General features: G+C 52.3%; 8 protein-coding genes across 8 annotated transcripts in view; 2 read left to right on the forward strand and 6 right to left on the reverse strand.

The window, feature by feature from the left end:
• SEPMUDRAFT_32459 (cathepsin E) overlaps positions 1-297 on the reverse strand; it is a gene marked incomplete at both ends in the record, with an annotated part of 1,985 nt that extends 1,688 nt beyond the window's left edge. The window contains one exon of the mRNA XM_016908495.1: positions 33-297. Within this exon, the coding sequence (XP_016765819.1) occupies positions 33-297 (265 nt within the window). The remainder of the gene's footprint in view (positions 1-32) is intronic.
• A 1,767-nt stretch (positions 298-2,064) lies between these two features.
• On the reverse strand, positions 2,065-6,038 carry SEPMUDRAFT_146672 (uncharacterized protein). Its single transcript, XM_016903787.1, has 2 exons — positions 3,259-6,038; positions 2,065-3,192 (listed from the first exon to the last, which is right to left on the reverse strand). The coding sequence occupies exons 1-2, from the start codon at positions 5,542-5,544 to the stop codon at positions 2,284-2,286; spliced, it is 3,195 nt and encodes a 1,064-aa protein (XP_016765820.1). The 5' UTR covers positions 5,545-6,038; the 3' UTR covers positions 2,065-2,283.
• Positions 6,039-7,568: 1,530 nt separating this feature from the next.
• SEPMUDRAFT_146673 (alpha/beta-hydrolase) lies at positions 7,569-9,230 on the reverse strand. Its single transcript, XM_016903788.1, has one exon. The coding sequence runs from the start codon at positions 9,138-9,140 to the stop codon at positions 7,677-7,679; it is 1,464 nt and encodes a 487-aa protein (XP_016765821.1). The 5' UTR covers positions 9,141-9,230; the 3' UTR covers positions 7,569-7,676.
• A 292-nt stretch (positions 9,231-9,522) lies between these two features.
• SEPMUDRAFT_146674 (uncharacterized protein) lies at positions 9,523-10,010 on the reverse strand. The gene has a single exon (XM_016903789.1). It carries the CDS (start codon positions 9,967-9,969, stop codon positions 9,604-9,606), a length of 366 nt encoding a protein of 121 aa, XP_016765822.1. The 5' UTR covers positions 9,970-10,010; the 3' UTR covers positions 9,523-9,603.
• A 73-nt stretch (positions 10,011-10,083) lies between these two features.
• Positions 10,084-13,268, reverse strand: SEPMUDRAFT_146675 (glycoside hydrolase family 16 protein). The gene is made up of 4 exons (XM_016903790.1): positions 13,166-13,268; positions 10,800-13,105; positions 10,406-10,736; positions 10,084-10,294 (listed from the first exon to the last, which is right to left on the reverse strand). The coding sequence occupies exons 2-4, from the start codon at positions 11,140-11,142 to the stop codon at positions 10,198-10,200; spliced, it is 771 nt and encodes a 256-aa protein (XP_016765823.1). The 5' UTR covers positions 11,143-13,105; positions 13,166-13,268; the 3' UTR covers positions 10,084-10,197.
• SEPMUDRAFT_138371 (uncharacterized protein) lies at positions 12,597-13,181 on the reverse strand (the record flags this gene model as incomplete). Its single annotated transcript, XM_016902875.1, has 2 exons — positions 12,597-13,105; positions 13,166-13,181. 2 exons carry the CDS (start codon positions 13,179-13,181, stop codon positions 12,597-12,599), a joined length of 525 nt encoding a protein of 174 aa, XP_016765824.1.
• Positions 13,269-13,437: 169 nt separating the features above from the next.
• SEPMUDRAFT_146676 (RNI-like protein) lies at positions 13,438-15,509 on the forward strand. Its single transcript, XM_016903791.1, has 3 exons — positions 13,438-13,640; positions 13,714-14,829; positions 14,910-15,509. The coding sequence occupies exons 1-3, from the start codon at positions 13,475-13,477 to the stop codon at positions 15,293-15,295; spliced, it is 1,668 nt and encodes a 555-aa protein (XP_016765825.1). The 5' UTR covers positions 13,438-13,474; the 3' UTR covers positions 15,296-15,509.
• Positions 15,510-19,250: 3,741 nt separating this feature from the next.
• Positions 19,251-19,859, forward strand: SEPMUDRAFT_20850 (SET domain-containing protein; the record flags this gene model as incomplete). The annotated part of the gene is made up of 1 exon (XM_016908333.1): positions 19,251-19,859. A coding segment is annotated over one exon (609 nt), but the record flags the coding sequence as incomplete, so codon positions are not given.
• Positions 19,860-19,901: the final 42 nt, after the last annotated feature.

A 19,901-nucleotide genomic window follows, 5' to 3' on the forward strand; every position in this document is an offset into this window, starting at 1 on the left:
AAAAAAAAAAAAAAAAAAAAACAACAACATACATCCAGTATCAACAATGAGATCCCACGTCTTCCCACCAATCGACATCGGAGCAAGATAAGACGAAATATCGTTAATCACCGTGCCCGAGCCATCACGTGCAACAATATCGGCACCGCCATTGATCTTGTTGAGTCGGGCTTGGCCCTTGGCAACGAGGTTCTTGATCGAAGTCACATTCATCGCGTGCTTCATGGAAAGGATGACGGCGGGTTTCATTTCCTCGGCGGGTGCTGGTGGTGCTGTTGCTGGTGCGGCAGAGACCATGGCCGCCGCAGCGGCCAAAGTCAGAGAGGTCTGGAAGAACATGATGAAGGTCGTCGTCGTCGTCGTCGGATGCAGACGGTGGGAAGAGGAGAGGGGGATCGATGCGGAGTGGACTGGATGGTGAGATGAAGAGACGCTGGGAAAGTGAGTCTCTTTATATCAGCCCTGACGGTTGTATATCGCGCCATTGGGCCATGGCAATGAAGCTGATCGTGTGGGCTACATTCGGTGGAGGGTCCTCTCTGCGTGCATCATCATCTCACACATGCACAACCGGTAGAGGAACTGCCTGTTCGGGAGCATGTCTGATGCTGATCCAAAGTGAATTCGAGAGCAAGACGAGCGCTACTCATTGATACCTGCCATATCGGGTGGTGGACGTCCGCTCTCCTCTCCGCTCTTCAAGATTTTCGCGTCCACCAAAAAGTTCATCCGTAGAAGATTACTGGGTGGGTAGACGCAATGTGAAATGTTGCAGTGCCGAGATAAGCTGCTAGTGTCACTGGTGGAGAAGAAATGTCGTCGTCCCAGTAAGTACACTGTTTGACCACTTGCATGTACATACATACTATGTACTTGGTACGATGCGAGCGCGTCGAATCAAGCCTTGCCCAGAGTCTGTGTGAAGGCTTATCGTCACTCCTAGCGTGCATGTGTCAACCGTTCGGAATCACTGTACCTTACTTCATATATAGCGCAAAAAAAACACGCTTGCTCTGTATAAGGAAGGCCGACCGCTATTGCGTGGTACAGTTAGAATGTAAGCTGTGATGAGAGGGCATTAGCGTCGCGAAGGCTTGGATTTGCTGTAGGCGGGTAAGTGGATCAACCCAACACTGGACATTGGAAACGTCTGGAAGGCGAGAGAGAGCGAGGGCGAAGCATTCCAGATTGTCAAAAAAAAGAAGATTAGGTAGTCTTGGAAAATGAGCTTGAATGTCAAGCTTGGCAGTGCTTAGCCATGTACCATATCGCATGCTTATTCTAACAAATGTCACAACATTTGCCTTCCTACATCAGATTTCACTACAATCGCATGTCGGCATAGCAGCAACTGCACCGCACCGCACCGAGGGAAATCTCGGCACGATGTATATAAGGTAGGTAGTGATATGTAGCGTAGCGGTAACACTTATGTACTGATAAGCAAGGCCTTCTCAAGTTTATAAATCAAGTTTTGCTCGGTATTGTCTCGTGTTCCCATTGCGACACTACTGTCCGTCCTCGAACTATATGGAGTGATGGACCAGATCCCAGCAGAACTAGAGGGCCGTGATGAGCGAGCACTCGTAGATAGAAACACTGCCAAGATAAGCATTTTCCCCGAACATCTTCTTTTCGGGAGGCTACGAGCATCCTGGACGATGACGAACATGTGGTGGATGCATAGTATGGAGAATGTCCGGCAGATGCTATTAGTGGCGTATTATTTATCAGGCACCTGTATTGTAACTTGTACGAGGTATATAGAGGAATTACTAGGGTTGACGACTCGGCTCAGGGAGGTAAGCCGAGCTTTGATTGTCCCAATGGAGAAGGAGGAAGATGGAAGTGAAGTGAAAGAAAGGGAACGGAAGGGAAGGGGAAGAAGGGAAATGTGTGAAAGGGATTGGCTGATCGGACCCGGGATGAGCCGCTAATGCTCCTTCGATCGGGTCGGAGAGCGCCGCGAGCAACAGGGTCGGCAAGCAGCTCCGAACAGACACTGACACACTCACTGCATGACTACCTGGTAGGTACCTAGTAGGTAGGTGGTATAAGCACAAACAAACTTGCTTTTGTTCAGTCGTCGAGGTGTCACTTTGGCTCTACTAGACTGCCTTCTCTCTATCTTGGCACCCTTTCTCGTACTGTCGTCGTACATCTATGCCGTCTCTTCCATGTAGTCTTGTCAATTCTATACCTTCCTCGCGATGCTGTCGCGATGCTATACAATACGCTGCTCAATCGTGCTCTTCGTCCCGAACCAGGTGAATGCAAACGCGTCTAGCGCAGAGTCTGGCTTCGTCCCACGCCTCCTCCGCCAAGAAGTCGATGTCCTTCCGGAGCTCCCACATGTGGAATGTCCCCAATATCTCCACTACCGCTGACTTGGCGAGGGAGCTGTGGCGGCTGCGGACGAGGATTGCTCTCGTCAGTATGTAGTCTCCAAGCTGCTGGAGATACCAGACCGGATCGAGGATCGATGCGACCTCCAGGAGTATTGGACGCGGTAGCGTTGCGAGACTCCTCGGGAATGTCGGCCATAGCTACGCTGCCGCGTTCCACATCATCAGCATCGGCATTGGAACGACCAAAAAATCGATTGCGATGAATGCCACTCTTCGGACGACCGGAAGCGTCCGTCGCTCTTCGAGAGAGACCACCTGATATGAAATTATCGCGAGCGGACGAACGAGCAGAGTCGCTACTGCCCCCTCTTCTGGCCGCTTCTTGGGAGCTACGCGCACGCGCTTCCGATCGCTCGCGCTCGCGTGACGCTTCGATGATGTCGATTTGGGGCTTGCCAAAGTTGCGGTCTTCGTACACATCCCCAGACAAATCACCCATCGCAGCATAACTTTTCATGCCCAAGCTGAAGTCGACACGCTTGCTCATGTGCGAGAGTGACTCGCCTCGTGCTCTACCGCCGCCGCCGTGTCTCAGGATGGAGCCGCTGCGCAAATTCGACGAGGGCATGCGTGAGCCAGTCGAATCTTCTTGTCCCGGAATGGGTGCGACAAATGGCGCATCATGGTAACCCTCCGACTCGTTTGTGCCTGGCGGAGGATTTCCATGGGGATTGTCAGGATGACCGCCATGTCCCGCGCCCGTGCCAATATGAGGAACGTTGGACAGGTACATGGGAAAGCTCTCGCGCATTCCTGGGAAGCGCATGTACGGCCCTTCGATTCCCTGTGTCGAACGTTAGCTTGGGACGTGGCTCTATCCTCTCTGTGCCATGCCGCACGATTGACTTACTAGTTCTTGCATGGTAACCATCATCGCGCAGATGAATTTGTTGCGGCGTGCGAGACGTAAGCCTTCATTCTGCCAATTCGACTTGTAGAAAAAGATGACATTCAAGTTCATCGAGTGCACCTCGACAATCTCACGCAGCTCGGTCAGGATGTTGCTTTGGTACTCGCGCTTTTCCGAAGTCACAAATTCCAGGAGTTTCGTCCTCAAGCCGTCCAGCTGCTCCAGAGTGGTACCAAACTTGATGGTGATGGTCACAGCCTCTGCGAGACCTCCCGATCGGCGCTGGTTGAGGATGAATAGTGTGTTCAGATATGAATTCGGCGCTTGCACAATGTGGCCTTCCATCTTTTTGAATTCCGTATAGAGCAGCGAGATCTCCTTGACAAAGTAGTCATCGCCCTTGAGCATCGAGCCTGTATTGCCATAGATGCCCACGCGATCGCCCACGTCGAAGGGATGCTTGACAAAGACGAAGATGACCGACTGCAAGAACTCTTGCGCGGTAGCACTGAACAGCCACGAGAGGGCCAGTACGGCACTGCCTGCTGACGTCAGAACGCCCGCAGCGGAGGTCGAGATGAGGGAGATGAGGACCAGAATGACGACGACACAGACGATGAACATGAAGACGTCGTCCAACTTGCTCACGACACTATCCAGATCTTTGAGCGAAGCCGTGATGCTTTTGCGCTCGCGACCAATCTCCACGCACACGGCCTCCAGTTCTTCCATGGAGATATCGCCATTCATGTCCTTGTCAAACATGGTAAAGGCCGCGGTAGCCTCCTCATCATTCTCAAAAGCGGGCCGCAAGTCATCTGCAACGACGGTTTCGATATCTTCGCGTGCAAACGTACGATACAAGCGACGAGCGAGGACTTGGGCACCGGAAGTGGAGCCCAGTAGGGTGAGGACCACCTGAGTAGGATGCGTGCTTTTGGTGACCGTCCTTCCAGTGAAATCGCCAGCGACCTTTCCGGCCACGTCGCCAAACTGTCGGAATCCCTCCTTCGCGGCTTGCTTCGCTTCGTTGAGAGCTTGACCAGGTGTGCGGGCGCCGCTAGGACCGCCATCGTCGCGCTGCTCGAATTCGGCATCATCCATGGCAATTTTCTGTTTCGAAAATGTGTAGAGCTTCGTGAGCGAACCAATCTGGAATTTGTTAATGTCGATGCGGTCGGCGTACGTTCGGAGGTGGAAGCTGATGGCGATCAGCTGGATGAGAATCTTCTCGACAAAGTTCAGAACGGCTCCAACGAGGAATGAGACCAGGACTTTGTTCATGGTGCTCATCCAGTCCGGGGTATGACCGTATGGATGGTCCCGCTGGTGATTCTTCATCGTAGGCAAGAAACTGACCTCAATGGCCAGCCACCAGAAGAACAAGGTTGCAGGCAGCTCCAGCTGCTTTCCCATGTCTCTCCACTTCTTGCTGTTGTTGGTAAAGAAGCTTGACAACATGCCTATCGGCCATGGCAGACATTTGGCCAGTACTCTGCCCGCCCAGAGCGTCAGCCACACAATCTCCAGCCAGATCATGAACCACACCAGTTCCACGCCGCCCACGGTAGCCCGTTTGAAGACCAGCGCTCCGAGCAGCAAGGGGATCAACAGAATCAGGACGACTGGCAAGATGTATGTGAACCAGCGGACGAGAAAGTTTGACTGATGCACTCCCTTGAGGAATCTGCCAAATTTGGTGGTGGGATTCTCCACAGGCTTATATACTTGGGCTTTCTCGTGCACAGGATTGGTAGCTTCGTCGAACTCATCCACATGTGGAGCGCGAGTTCGTGATTTGCTACGACCCGTATCTCCACCATGACTCTTGGATCGGGACAAGTCTTCCTCCTCGGCCTGGCGCGAGATTTGTCTCTCAATCTTCAACAGGGTCAGGTCGTCGTCCAGTCGGTTCGCCTGCTCGCGTGTCTGCGATGGCGATGCATAGCTTCGCAGCGGGTCGCCGGGCTCGTACTGGGTTTCCACAGTCAAGCGACTTGCGCTGCGCGGCCTACCCGGTGGTGCCAAATGGTCTGGTCGGTGTCCCTCTTCATCCTCCTCCCTGTCTCCACGACGTGGATTGCTGTGCGCATCGCTATCCCCAATCATGGTCCCTTCGTCGGAGCTGTTGTTACGCGTATCTCGGTGGGCGGTATGATTGACATTATAAGAAGGTAACGAGGTGTCCAAGCTACTTCTCCCTTGCGTGTTCTGACCTGGATGGCTCATGTTGTACGACGGTTGCACATACGTCGGCTCCGGCCTCTCGTCCACAGGAGTCGTCATGTTGGCAGTCTATTTCATCAAGCGAGTGAGATGCAATGGCTGTATCGATGCAAGAAGAGGAACGAAATTTCGAAGAAACTCCCAGCACTTGGTCGTTCCACGTGTGTGCGCTCCGGTAGTGAATAGAAGAAAAGCCGGACAGGTACATGTACCCTCCTATCTACAGGTGCGGGTACGTATTGGCGAAGAAGCTCTGACGTCGCCGCACGCGATGAAGCTCCGAATAAGGTTGGCCGGCCAGGAAGTTTTCGGCCAAGGCGATATGGCCAGTAAGTTAGTGTTTGTGACGAGGGCGAAGATGGCGGGATAGCGAGAGTGGCGGGAGGTAAGAAATGGCGGAAACGACAATATGTTGGTGGGAAGAAGAAGAATACGGAGGTAGAGGAGTGCAGGAGGAGAGAGGTGTCGAGAGAGGTGTCACAGTCGGGTGTTTTGAAAGAAAGAGGGCGGGTCCGGCCCTGCCCTGCGCTGCGTTGCCCTAGGAGGTATGGAGGTAGGCTGGGTGCGTATGTGCGTAGGAGGTAAACTGCGTTGAGGAAGGAGAGGACAGAGGTAGTGCTGGAAATGTACTAGCTTGCTCTATCTACCTCCTAGAGGCTGTCTGAGCGTGTCTGTAAGAATGCTGTGCCTGGTAAAGATCGACCCTACTCCCCTGCCCGTGTCCTGTCCTGTCCTGTGCACCACTGCACAACACTACACAATCACTATGCACTATGCAACTTGGAGGGGTGGGCATTGATTAATTGATTACCTACCTTACCTATTAGGTGTACTGTATACTCCCACTCCCCTTCCCCTTTTCAGTACCCTTTCTACCACACCAAGAAAAAAGAAGACATCCAGAACCAGGACCATTGAACAGGGAATTCCAGTGAATGCAAAAAAAAGTGAATGGAAAAGCCGCCCCCCGTCAACAGTTTCTATTCCCAGACAACTCTACCTTTTGCCAAGCCGCCGAACGTTTCCAGCCCTTCGGTTACCCAGCGAATCGTCGTCTCTCACACACTTTTTATTCCTGTACAGCGCCACCACCACCCTTTATTTTTTTTTTCTTTCTTTCTTTCCTCTACCAACTACCAACTACCGGCCAGCGGGAGGCGTCAAACTTTCCAACCCGGCAGAGAGGGCGTAGGATAATGAAATTTTTCTTATGGGGGGTCGTCGTATCGCTGTTATAAATGTACGGGCATGTTTTACATCCTACATCCAAAAACCAACCTTGGTGTTGAACTTGATAGATGAAAAAAATGCCCAGACTCCCCCAACAATTGGGCTTACTATCCTCACATCATCATCCTAGCAATCCAATTGCAACAGAGAAATCTAGAACCGCTTCGACTCGACTCGACCTACCTGTATGTACCTTAGTAATACATGTACTCTCAAACGTTTCAGCAGGGAACCCTACTCTACGAGTCCTACCTACGCTGGCACTCGTGTATGTGTAAGAAGAAAGTGGAGACAAGCACAAGCGCAGACACAGCACAGGACAGGGGCAGGTCTTTTTTGCCAATTGATTGCCACGATGGGCATGTCTCAGAAAAATATTTTCCGGGTCAGGTTTGTATGTAAAAGTTACTCGTGCGTACTTTCTCTCAACATGAATTTGACTTTTTTTCGCCTTTACGACGCGCGGAGGTAGAGATTGATGGATTGCCTGCCTGTCTTGTACGGGTGGTAGAGGTCGTCGGTCTTGTGAACATGGGGAGAGTGGTACACAAGGTACCTGACATAAATCCTCCTCGAATTCGCAAACTCCGATTGGTGCGATCGTCTACATACGCACAGACTTTGGCGCGTGAATTTAAGGTTTCAGATTTCTCCGATCCGATGAGTCGGCTCTCGGCTGAGACTCCCGGCTCTCTCTCTCGCTTTCAAATATTCGCGGGCAAGTTCTGCTCTATACCGTAGGTACTTTCTAATAGGTAGAGAGCTTGGTAGTACCTTAGTAAATGAGATGAGATGTATAGCTACCTTAGGTTAGTAGCTACGATGGGAAAAATAGAAGCCATCACGAGATGACGGTCGTGTCTGCTCGAGGGTACTGACTACCTTACATGTACATATATATCTAGTAGTGCTCTCTCCTATACATCATAACTAGGGACAGAGACTCCCTCCTCACTTTTCACCTACAAAAACCCCTTAAGAGCCTCCATAAACTCGTCGAAATTCTCCAAAAACGGCAAATGACCCGCCTTTGAAATTTCCTTATAACAACTCTTCGGAATCCCAAACTTCTGCATCGCCTCTGGAATTTTCCCATCGCCCTCTCCCGCAATCAACAAGCCCGGAGTAGTAATTCCTTGCAACTTGGGTTTCAAATCATAATTACTCAACGCGAGAGAATTGAGACGAAAACCTTCCAAATGCGAATTTGCTGCCATGGGGAGCACTTTTGCCGCGTTGGAAGACTTGTTGTTGGAGGGCGTAAACCATCTCGAGACGGTGATTTGCGCGAGTTCGGACATTCCTTGGGATTGCGCGAGGGAGACGCGCTCGGCCCAGGCTTGGCTGTTGGCGGGACTCGAGGCGACGTTGCAGTCGCACGCGACATATTTCTCCAGCATGTCGGGGTGGCGGATGGCGAAGTTGATGGATGTGACACCTCCCATGCTGACGCCGATGACGGCGTGGACTTTGTCGATGTCGAGACGCTGGAGGAGATATTCGAGATCGTCTGCGAGGAGGTCAAAGGTGGTGTCGTTGGATTTGGACGCTTGTTGGGAATATCCGCGAGAATTGTAGCGGAGTACGCGATAGGTTTTGCCATTGAGACCATTCATTAATGACTGTGCGACTTCGTCCCAGATGTGCAGATTGGTCATGATGGAGTTGACGCACACAATCACGGGATCGGAGGGGTTGCCTTCGATTTGGTACTTCAGCTCTGCGCCGTCGGTGGTGATGACGGTGGATGGCGGCTCTTCCAGAGCATCGAATGTCAAGTGGTGACTCCAAACTCGAAGCTCCTTCCAGTGGAGTTTGGGAATAATTTGGGCTCGCCATGGAGTAGCGCCCGCAGCCTTGAACTCGGGTCCGGTCAGATCGGGAGGCTGCTTGAAGTCGTGAACTGCGAGAAGCTCAACTTGACCAGCAGGTGGCATTCCATTGATCCCACCCACGAGCATCTTGAACCGTCTCGTACGCATCCATCCGGGGGCTTTGGAGACCATGTCGATGTGCTCCTCTTCATACCATCTGTCAAACTCGTCCACGTCAGATTCGTTCAGTCTCGCTGAAAAGGCGACAGTAGCCCCAGCTGGCCCCTTGGATTCTCCGCGAGTGGAAACGAGACTGTAGATTTTGCGGTCCAGCGATTCAAACGTGCTCATCACAGCCTTCTCCCGTTTGGATCGCTCCTCTCGGAGTCGGCTGTAGATTCGCTTGTTGATCCACGTCAGGTCGGATACGTCGTACACGGCAGACCACTCTGGTCTCTGACCATCTGCAGCTGTATAGCGGTCTCCCGTCTCGATGAAAGGCAGTCGAAGACGCAATGGCCCATGCTCGGTGTTGTACCACTCGTGAAAAGCGGTCTCGTCGGTGTCCTTGCCGGGCTGGATGGCGACAGCGAGATATCCAGGACCTTCCATGATTTTCTTCTGTACCTAGTGTAATAGTCGAATACTCTATCGGGAAGATTGTTGACCTGGAATGATGAAACAGCCCACCCACCTCGTCTTCTATAAGTTCTTACGCCTCACCTGTTCTACGTCAACCGGGCGGAGGTGGGCGGGAGCTGTATCGGCACCAAAGCACGGCTAAGAGTATATCCGTCAACCGCCAAGGACAAGACTTGGAACATCGGTGATGAGTACCTTAGTAGACTAGGAGGTACATTACCTAACTCCTAGTACATGTACCGTAGTTAGTAGTAGTGCTGATGAGGTCTGATGGTCACTCAGGCATTCTTGTCAGAGCTGATACCAGAACACGCCTGCTCCAAACAAGTCCATCTTTCACCACCAAGCGTCGCAACACCAGTCGCATCACTACCTACTTGAGAATGTATGGGGGTCAAGTGGCACAGGCAGCCATGTGGGGATTTGGCGCTACCTACGCTCGGAGCTGATGTTGCGAATGCTGCGTTTGGTGAAGCAAAGGTAGGTGGGTGGGTACATGTGGGCAGGCAGACAGGAAGGAGGAGGAGGAAGAGAACGTACAAAAGTACATGTACCTGACTTTTGGATTTGTGGTCTGGAGGGCATTTTTGCTGAGCCTTGATGACATTGTAGGAGTGGTGGCGGCATTGAGTTTTGGATTGTGGGTGCTGGACGTTGACGACGACGGGTGTTGGGATGAGGTATGGTGAGGTATGATATGCGTTTTGAAAGAGGTTTGGATACAATAGGACAGGGCAAGGCGTACAGGACACGAGGAGAAATTATGACGGAAAATGGAAATATGAAAGTAAAGTGTCATATTCTTTTTTGGGGGGCGGCAGCTGTCAGGACACACACTATCATGAGGCAGATTCTGGACAGGCAAGCAGATGATACAGTGTATAAATGCTATATGCTGAACTGGAGTTATATGCTGAACTGGTGTCGATGTCGAGCTGGAATCTATGCTGAACTTTTTAAATGAGAGTATATGCCGAATGAGAAGCAGTCCCAAACAGTCCCAACACAAAAGCCTCGCGCAGCATGTCTACGCCGAGCCAGGGTTATAGGCCATTACGATCTTCTGAATCTTGAACACCGCATCGGCCGCAGGTGGACCAACACTCCATTGAGGATCTCCATTGCTACATGAACACAAAAAATAGTCAGCACCTTCACATACGTACTTACATACGGTAGTTTGTTCATCGTCAAAAGGGGAGGGTAGTTGGGTAGTTTTGCAGTCAAGTACTCACGACCAATTATTCCAGACCCAAGTCGCCTTCTTCGTCACGGGAACATTTGCACTGAAGGAATACTGTGCCACATCGTCCACAAAGAACGAAGTTAACCCATTTCTCCAATCAATACTGTATTTATGCACGGCAGATGTCGCATCGGAAGGCACCTCGCCCGGACCGCTGGTCGAAGGGCCGCCCTCAACAGTGACATTCTGGTTGGTGTATTGCAACGCGCGAGAAATTCCTGGGACGGTGAAGGCGAGCGAGTTGGGATCGCTCAACCATTCGATATCGCTCTCCTGAATGCCGCCGGAAATGGACGTGTCGCCATCGTACAAGAACATGCCTGGAGGGAGCGCAAAGTTCGATTAGCGTGAGCGTCTTAAGGCGACTAGGTGCTTCATATTACCATTGCACACTCCGGCATTCTCGGTCAAGATGGCCCACGTATCAACTCGGGCTGCAGAGACGGTAAAGTCCGTCACCACTTCCGCAGACCAGATCGTGGAATCGTCCTTCTGGCCTCCCGGCACGAGAAGGTTCAGGAAGCCATCTTGGACATATGCCATGGAGGGTTCGAACTCATGGTCGTATTTCGTGGCTCCGTCGTTGTCGTTGACCGTGTAGCCAGAGCGAGCGAGTCCTGTGGGAAGGGTGTTGCCCTGGAAGGTGAATGTGGTCGTACTGGAGTACTGGGCTTGAGCGATGCGTGAAGCTGCCAGCACGAGGCAGGCAATGTTCGAGTTGAGCATATTGATGGAAAAACTGTGTGTTTTCTGTTGATTCTGCCCCTGGTATAATATGGCTCGTCCTCTCTCTTTTTATATATCGTCGTGTTGGACTCTCGGCCTTGCTTCGCTCGCCCAACTTCCACATCTTTCACGAGGCGTAGCTGATGGTGGATCAGAGAGATCCATCTTGGTGGCAATGTTCGATCCGTCTCAGCATCACCGGGTCACAGGAGCAGACCGGTCCCAGCAAGATCGCCATTTGGAGAATGTGCCTCGCTGAATCCATCGCTGAACAAGAGGCCTGCACTGGGTGTGACTCCACAGGCACTTCCGGACTTGTACGTACATTGAATGGACTGGATGTCTAGACTGCCTGCGTGGTGTCAGCATCGAGGATCGAGTACCCACATCATCCATAGTACGCCAAGGATATCGGGTGGATCGGCGGCCTCCAACTGCCGCTTCGGGAGGAATAGATGGGGACTAAGATATTTTTTTCGATGTAGCCTCTGGCGATGGCTTTTCACAATGGAGGAGTGGCTTAAGCGTTGGGCATGAATAGTTTTGACCATGGATTCAGAGGATTGGTTTCGTGACAAAGGATCGTCATCGCATTCTCCTGAGGGTGTGTAGGAGGCTGAAGTTCACGCAAGGGGTGCATACATATTTTCCAGTCCACCTGTCGGAGGAATCCCTGATCCTTCGAGCGGTAGAGGTCGCATGTCAGAATTGGCTCATGTAAAGTGCACATGATGTTTTTTTTGCCTGCCTGCTAATGGCTCGGTTGCATTGAGCAATGTCATGTGCTTGATGTCGAGCCTGTCGCTAAACCCGACGACAAATACCAATAACCAGCACCGACTGTGATGATTCCATGCGTTCCCTGCGCATGCGGATCTCATCAAGGCGTAGATGAAACCACTGCAGCGGAGTAGTACCGAGTTGAGCTCGTCTCGCCACGCTGAAACGGACGGCGATTGATGTCGATGAGCTCGTACCAGGCGTCGTCCCACTTGTCGCCCATGGAAACACCGCTGGCCAAAGCCGTCTGAACGGGCGTCGCTCATGCTTGCTCGTTCCCTCGCTTTCTGCGGTAATAGTGCTAGAAAGTCAGTCGTGAGTTTTGGGAGAAGATGATGTTGACGGCAGCGTGAAGATGGGAGCAATTCGGTAGTAACGCGGGACAGGCGTGCATTTGATCCTGCAATGCCGGTACAAGTGACAAGTCCAACCGCTCTCGCTGTTCCCACGCGCACACGAACAGCGCCAGCTGCAGTGCCCACTCTTTGCCGCTTCCATCCCTATCGTGATGAACGAAGCCAAGGAGCAGCCTCGCGCAAATGGGCTCTGCCGCCATCCAAGCGTTCAGTTTCGCCAGAACGCCTTCGCTAATCTCACAAGCTGTAACACAATCCATGCGCCGGTCGACGTCCAATATGCCCTATCAGAGTATCCATTTCATGCAGTCTGTGCCATCAATACCATCGTCGTCGATTCGGATGTGCCCTGCCAGCACCAGCCGGAATTGCCTGCTCCGTCATGATTCTCGCCAATTTCTCCTGTTCACTCCAGTGCGCATACTCCCCCTTCCACACACCATACCAATGTCCAAGATCTTCTGCCACTCCCACCGGTCTTCTCGTATACATCCACAGCGCCAACGCCACCAAAGTGCCCCAGAAAGCTACCTTTCTCGCCATACGAAACCAGAAGAGCACCGTCCCGACGACCATGTTCAGAATCTTCAGGCTGATGAAAATGATCACCAGTAGAAGCGCGATGGTGGCGAGGTCCGGTTTCGAGGAGACACTGTCCATGATGGTGCTGAGGATGAGATTGGCGTATGAGGAGGCTAGCGCGAGATACGAGTAGGCGGTTTGCGCGTAGGACAAGTAGGACGGGTTGGAGGCGAGTCCGACCAGCTGGTCTCGAATGCCGTCGGGAAGGTTGTGCGCATGTTGCTCGTAGAGGTACGATGCCCACACTGGCGTGATTGTGTCAGAAGCGAGGTGCAAGTAGGTACTTTAGTCGAGCTGCGGCTTACCTTGGACGTTCTCCATGGTCACGTCGCGGTGCTGTTGTCAACGTGATGGTGATGAGAGTGCGTTCCAGTGGTAGTGAGAGTGACAAGCTCAAGATATCCCAAGGTCGGTGAACAGGTAAAGTGTCATTGTTCGTTGCTGAGCGTCAACCAACAGACACAAGCCAGTCATGCAGACCCCAGGTTGGCCATGGAGACGGATAAAAGTGGGTCTCGGCATGTGACAGAGCTCCCTAGACAGTCGCTTCGCTTCTTCTCGCGCTTCCATTGCTGGAGCCTAAACCACGCAACATTGACCACAACACGTCGATTATGGCTTTCTACACCAGCCAACGCCTGAGTCTCAAGGGTCATCTCTGCACAGTGCGCTTTATCGGCTCTGTCCAGGGGAAGTCCGATGAGTGGCTTGGAGTCGAATGGGATGACCCAGCTCGAGGGAAGCACAACGGCACGTTCGAGGGCGCCAAGTATTTTGAGTGTAAGTCGGCCGCACTCGTTGTATCCATTCATGATCACTCGCGGATAACAGCATTCTTGAGCTCTCACCTCAGGCAAAAGCAAGTCGTCCACCGTTGCCTCGTTTCTGAGGCCCAAGCAGCCATGGGACGAACCAAGGAGTTTCTATCAAGCCCTACGTGCGAAATACATGTCTGATGATGCTGTCACAACCAAGGAGAAAGTCTACTTCTCTTCCAAGCAAGCCGAGGAAGTTGGCTTCGAGAAATTTGCCAGACGACAAGCGGCACTGCAGGGTATTCATGTGTTGATCCTGGACCACATGCGGATCCGTCATGTCACGAATGGCGAGGACGATGCCATCCGAGACGCTTGTCAAGACATCACCGAATTGGATATTGGGGGAAATCTCTTCGAGAGCTTCAACGAGATCCTTGGCCTGGTCACCCTGCTTCCGAAGCTGACCCACCTCATCCTCGATGGCAACCGCTTCACCATCCGCCCGGACAATGATCCTATCACTCTGCCACAACTATCTTCGCTCAGCCTCTCGAATACTCTGCTTCAGCAAGACAATCAGACTTTGGGCTTGATGGTCTCCCGCCACTTCCCAGGTATCAAAACGCTCAGGATTGCCGACGACGAGGCTCGCACGACGAGTTCTCTGGGTGTTGAAGCATTGCCTGCCCACATCACTGCACTTGACTTGTCGAGTAACAGCTATTCGACCTTGTCCGATCTACAACATCTATCCCACTGCCACGAGCTACAGAAGCTCAACGTGGAGAAATGCCATATCGTAGGTGTAGGAGAGCGAGGCACAGTCGTGAGCAGCTCGAGCACAAGTCTTGATTTAGCCCACAACAGCATCGAATCTTGGGATGTGATCGATGCTCTCCATGTGGCCTTTCCAGCAATGACCCAGCTTCGTATGACCGGTAATCCGATATACAACAATCTGAAGTCAGCTACAGGCAAGAAGCTGATGGCAGAGGATGCTTACATGCTCACAATCGCACGCTTGCCGCAACTAGACATGTTGAACTACAGTAAGATCACTGAGAAGGAGAGGCTCAATGCTGATAAATACTATCTCCATGAGATTACCGCAGAGCTGGCAGCGGCGGATCTGGATAGACGACATGAGATCTTGGATAAGCATCCGAGATGGAGCGAATTGTGCGAAGAGTATGGCGAACCAGCGATACCAGGTAAGATATTTCCTGTTACCTTGTTGACACTCCGCATGCGGCTCGGGGAGCATCAGCGAGCGCGTACTGATGCCTGGCAGACTCCTTGAGCAGGGATGCTGTCGACCCCCGCAGTCTAGCAGCAAGGCTCATCGACGTCACGTTTGTGTTTGATGCCTACCACCAATGGGAAGTCAAGGTACCAAAGTCACTCAGCATTTACTCTGTCATGGGCATGCTTGGCAAGAGATTAGGTGTGATGCCTACGCACGTCCGTCTGGCTTGGGAGACGGGCGAACGTGATCCGCTGGGACATGGTGGCAACAGTGAAGGCCTTACTGAATGGGATTCGGACGAGGCAGAAAGTGAACTGGACGAGCCTCAAACATACTCCGTGGCGAGGGAAGTGGAACTGGTGGCCTCAACGCGAACGCTGGGTACATATATCGAGGGGCGCGAAGCTCGCGTACGAGTGGAGCGGCGATGATGAGTGAGTGCCAACGTTTCCTGTACCCGGGCTTGGTGAACGGAGGGGATACCATTTTGGAGAGGGGGCTCGAGGACAGACTTGCAGATGGGCTCGATTGCTTGTTAGCGTAGTGCTCACCGTCCTTGCCGAAGTCACCCAAACCATAGATTCATTGACGATATCAATGCGCTCAGGATATGAACACATGCGACTGCCCAAATAATTAATGCACCTATTTACCTTACGCATTAACCTACGAATCGGACTGATTTTCATCGTTGATTTCTCACTATTCCAACAGCAGGGATTGTATAAGGTTGCCTTTTATAGTATATAGATACATTAGAATTAAACTAGAAATCGCTACGAACGCAGAACTCGATACACCCGACAAAAGAATAGGCCTCTCGAGACTCGAATGCATCTGTAGGTGAACTATTCAATAAATTATAAGGACTTAAGGAGAAATATAGAAAAATTAGCAGTAACATAAGTTATGTGCCAAGCAAACTATATGAAACCTTAAATCGGCGCGCGACAGCACTTGCCACTCTTAGAACGCGACTTGACTTGACGCCTGCAGGCTGCACCTCACACTCTCTCAGCGCCTGATTTCCCTACTTTTCGACCAACACACCGCACCACCACACCACACCCACCATCAACACCACCACCACCACGACGGTCTGGTCTACTCATTCGATTTCATCCGCTCATAATGGCCTGCAGCAGCGACTGAGGCGACGAGAATCATCTGGAACATTGTGAAGCTTCCGGAACATGCGGTAAGCGAGACAATGCTACGAGGTAGCCCCGTCTTCAGTCCAGGCGTGGCCGCCAAGTCACGATTATCTGCAAAATATCGTCCAATGCAACAGAGCTAATGCCACAACCAGCCACTGAATGCACACATGCGAAGTCGAAGCACACAGTCAACGCTGCTCCGCGCCACAGGAGAAGCCAGTATCCAAGCGAGGAAACGAGTCGGGGCGTGAGGAAGAATGAGGTTTCGCGCCCGACTTCGAGTGGCGCAAGACACCTGACCACCCTTCGTCGAGGCGACGACATGGCAGTGGTTATAGATCTCTGCAGTGACGATGCCGAGCCGACGAGAGACCTGCCTCCCAAGCAACCAGTGCACAAATCGACACAACATAACCCCCCAGTGCCAACACACGCCAAAGAACACATGAGATTTCCTCCTCACAAACCAACCATTGGCGGCAGGTCTCATGAACATGAAAACTCACCTGGGCGCAATGGTATTTCAGCTTCAGTCAGTACCCGTCGTCGCGAACAAGGGCCCGTGAACAGAGCAAAGCCTTCGCAGCTCCCGGGACAACGGCAATCGCCTAGCGGTCCCTCAACACCAAGGGCGGAAAGTGATCGTCTCCTACCAGGCAAGAGCGCAGGCAAGGCTCGCTCTGCACATCAATCGTCCCCGGACAGGAAAGACTTACAAAATCAGCCATCGCCTAGCGCGCCATCTTCTGACGAAGGAGCGATGCGAGCCAGCTTCTCGAAATCAGCTCAGGGGCGTGTTCAAAGCCGAAGCCACAAGTTTGATAAGCAGCGATCTCATGGCCCTCCCCCGTTCAATCGGTCGATGCAGAAATTCGTTCCTGAACTTTGCGGAGGTCTTTCTGCTAGCAAAGCCACAGGCGGTCAAGTTGCTCAACTTTCGACAAATACGAATATAAGAAAGTTCGGTGTGATTGACCTGACCCAGGAAGATGACATTAACCAGCGACCAGCGAAGAAAAGAAGACTGAATGGGCCTGGTGCTCAGTCCAACGTCTCTCTATCTTGGAACGGAACGCCACGCAAAGACCATGACATCCACAACCAGCCCTCTCCAGTAGATGCATCGTCCAAAACACCGAAATATCGCCCAGGCGGGCTGCCTACACTCGATAGCTTACGAAGCTCCGCGAATCTTGGTAACAGTGGCTCGCTGGGAGACGTGGTATCAGCAGCTACTAGCTCGCCAGTGATAGTGCCCTCTGTTGAACACCATCACGGCATCCCACGTCAGGCCACAGCTTCCAGTACGCCCAGGAGCCCGTCGTCTCGGGGTGAGGCGATCACATTGGACTCGGAAAGTTTGTACGGTTGCACACCTAAAGAATCAGGAGGTCACGGTCAGAAATCCTTCGTTGGTAGAACTTCTACGAGATCAAGCGAAGTACGCGAGCGCCGCTCGACGATACCAGAAAGCCCGCCTTTGTCGCCAATGGACGATGCAGGAACCTCCAAGTTGCTCACGAATAAAGCGCAACCAGGTTCCGGCAGTGCTAAGCCCTCTACCGAACCGGAAGTGAACTCACATCCCAGTGCAGTCGCCGAGAATGATCAACATGGCCTCAGAATGCTACGCAAAGGAGCACGCGTGGCACACTTACCGAAGTCATTACCCAGCTCCGTGTCACGCAGAGTTTCTGGAGAAGAAACTAGTCAATCGCATGTATCGTCGCTGGCCGGAGACCTTGACGAATATGGGACCCAGGCGCAGCACAATGACTGGGATTACCTCTTGCAGTCCGATGCGCGCGCCCAGAACACACAGATCGCCAACCAGGCTACCAAACGACAAGAACGGCTTAGACGTGAGGTGTCATCATCACAAGAGCAGCAAGTAAATATGCAAAGAAAAGCACAGCGGTCCACTGCTAGCTCGCCAGATCCATCGGCAGACGACCGCGCCGTAGCTGTCTTAGAACAGCGCACCAGTCGCACATCGCCACAACTGGCCTCGAGGGCGGGCCTGCAGCCAGCATCGGCACCAGCGACAGCCTTGCATGCGATCGAGAGATCCGTTGGCCACTACGTCGAGGAAATGCGCGACGACAACGAGTACTGGACGAGGATTGAACTGCAACGCGCTCGTGTGACAAGCCGACTCCGAGCCAATGTTCAAAGCCCTGGACAAGCCACCTCCGTTTTTGGCCTGATGACTCCAATACCTCTGCATCCCGTAGCCAGTAAAGGCGTACCTGCAGGTTGCTCAAAATTGAGTATCGAAATTCATCCTTCGACTTCCAAGACAGAAAGGCAGTCATACTTCGCACCATACACAACATACAACACGAGTAATACTCCAGAAGTACGTGCATATTGCCACTACGTCAGTATCAGCAACAGCCTACTCGCAAATAATGTTACCAGTCTTCAGCATTGCCCGTACTTTGGGGACGATTTCGATCTTAGCAAAGCGTTCGACTTAGAGAAGGAGTACTATGTGGACATTGACGACCGAGAGAGGAAGCTGTTGCGTCTTGGACAGGCTGAGAGCTTTGCACCCTACGTGGAGGACTTGATCGAGAAGATCGGCTGCACATGGTCGGATGTCTTATCCTTTTTGCTCGAGGAGAAACCCGATGTTGGGACTAGCGCAGATGCTCACAAGGCTCTCCGCGATCGAAAGCCCTTTTTATCCGAGGACTTTATTAGGGATGGATCACGCTGGGGACGCGTTCTTGAGAAACTACCTACGCCAAGTCCAGAGAACGTCGGAAGGGCAGCAGTATTATGCGACCATTTTCAGAGAATTGCAAAGTTCTCCTTTTGGCATATGGTTCGGAGAAGTGCCTACACAAAGCAACTTGTCGCAGAGGCAGCAGATGTCCAGACTGAGAGCCAGCTAACTTGTCGAGTCTGCATGCGCTTCAACTGTCCGTATCATGGCGAGATCAGGGATCACACCACCGATCAGGAACCCGCGGATAACCAGATCGTCGAGACAGATATCATCCTACCACAAGTTGTCAACTGGCGAATACGAGTGCCATTCCCAGAGACAGTGGACAGCGAGCCATCGGGGCAAGAGAAACGGCGCAATCTTGAATACTGGGATAAGGGCCCTTTCGCGAGTCTTCGGTGGAAGGCAGACGAACGTGATCCTTTTTACCCATGCCACCATCCAGGTACCTCCTGCTCGGATGCCCGATGCTCATGCTTTGATGCGAGAGTAGCCTGTGAGAAGTCTTGTGGATGTGGTCCCGGCTGTAAACGTAAATGGCAAGGCTGTCTATGTCACAGCGGCAGACGCCCAAAGGGAAAGTCAGTATGCTGGGAAGACGACCGCTGCGCGTGTTGGCAGAAGAGCCGGGAGTGTGATCCGGACCTCTGCGGCGACTGTGGCGTTGCTGACGTCCTGGACCCAGTGCATCGACATGACGAAAGCATACTACAAAACAGGTGCGGCATGGCCAGCCTGCAACGAGGTGTGGCGAAACACACAATCGTTGGAGACAGCGGAGTCCATGGCCTGGGACTTTACGCATGCGAAGACATTCGCGTCGATGAGTTCGTCGGCGAGTACAAGGGAGAGACCATTACCAAAGAAGAAGCTGATCGCCGGGGCGCAGTGTATGAGCATCAGAAGTTGTGCTACTTGTTCACTCTCAATCGGCAGCAAGAAATCGACAGCACCTACTTTGGGAATAAGACGAGGTTCATCAATCACATTGATGGCTTCAAGTCCAATCTCAGGCCATTGATTAGCATGGTCAACACTGTCTTCCGCATTGGCATGTATGCCAAGAAGAACATTAGAGCTGGCGAAGAGTTCTTCTTCGACTACGGTCCATCGTTCCCCAAGGACCAATTAGGTGGTGGCAAAGCT

The sequence above is a fragment of the Sphaerulina musiva genome (genome assembly GCF_000320565.1).
Source record: "Sphaerulina musiva SO2202 unplaced genomic scaffold SEPMUscaffold_1, whole genome shotgun sequence".
Classification (NCBI taxonomy): Eukaryota; Fungi; Ascomycota; class Dothideomycetes; order Mycosphaerellales; family Mycosphaerellaceae; genus Sphaerulina; species Sphaerulina musiva.

Excerpts from the sequence above, each read along its gene's own strand:
- SEPMUDRAFT_146674 (XM_016903789.1), bottom strand. The coding sequence starts at position 9,969 with ATGACACTTTACTTTCATATTTCCATTTTCCGTCATAATTTCTCCTCG.
- SEPMUDRAFT_146676 (XM_016903791.1), top strand. The coding sequence starts at position 13,475 with ATGGCTTTCTACACCAGCCAACGCCTGAGTCTCAAGGGTCATCTCTGC. Across the intron at positions 13,641-13,713 it reads GGGCGCCAAGTATTTTGAGT|GCAAAAGCAAGTCGTCCACC; the intron begins GTAAGTCGGCCG and ends CTCTCACCTCAG. Across the intron at positions 14,830-14,909 it reads TGGCGAACCAGCGATACCAG|ACTCCTTGAGCAGGGATGCT; the intron begins GTAAGATATTTC and ends GATGCCTGGCAG.
- SEPMUDRAFT_146673 (XM_016903788.1), bottom strand. The coding sequence starts at position 9,140 with ATGGAAGGTCCTGGATATCTCGCTGTCGCCATCCAGCCCGGCAAGGAC.
- SEPMUDRAFT_146672 (XM_016903787.1), bottom strand. The coding sequence starts at position 5,544 with ATGACGACTCCTGTGGACGAGAGGCCGGAGCCGACGTATGTGCAACCG. Across the intron at positions 3,193-3,258 it reads TGGTTACCATGCAAGAACTA|GGAATCGAAGGGCCGTACAT; the intron begins GTAAGTCAATCG and ends CGTTCGACACAG.
- SEPMUDRAFT_146675 (XM_016903790.1), bottom strand. The coding sequence starts at position 11,142 with ATGCTCAACTCGAACATTGCCTGCCTCGTGCTGGCAGCTTCACGCATC. Across the intron at positions 10,737-10,799 it reads GAATGCCGGAGTGTGCAATG|GCATGTTCTTGTACGATGGC; the intron begins GTAATATGAAGC and ends CGCTCCCTCCAG. Across the intron at positions 10,295-10,405 it reads TGGGTCTGGAATAATTGGTC|CAATGGAGATCCTCAATGGA; the intron begins GTGAGTACTTGA and ends GTGTTCATGTAG.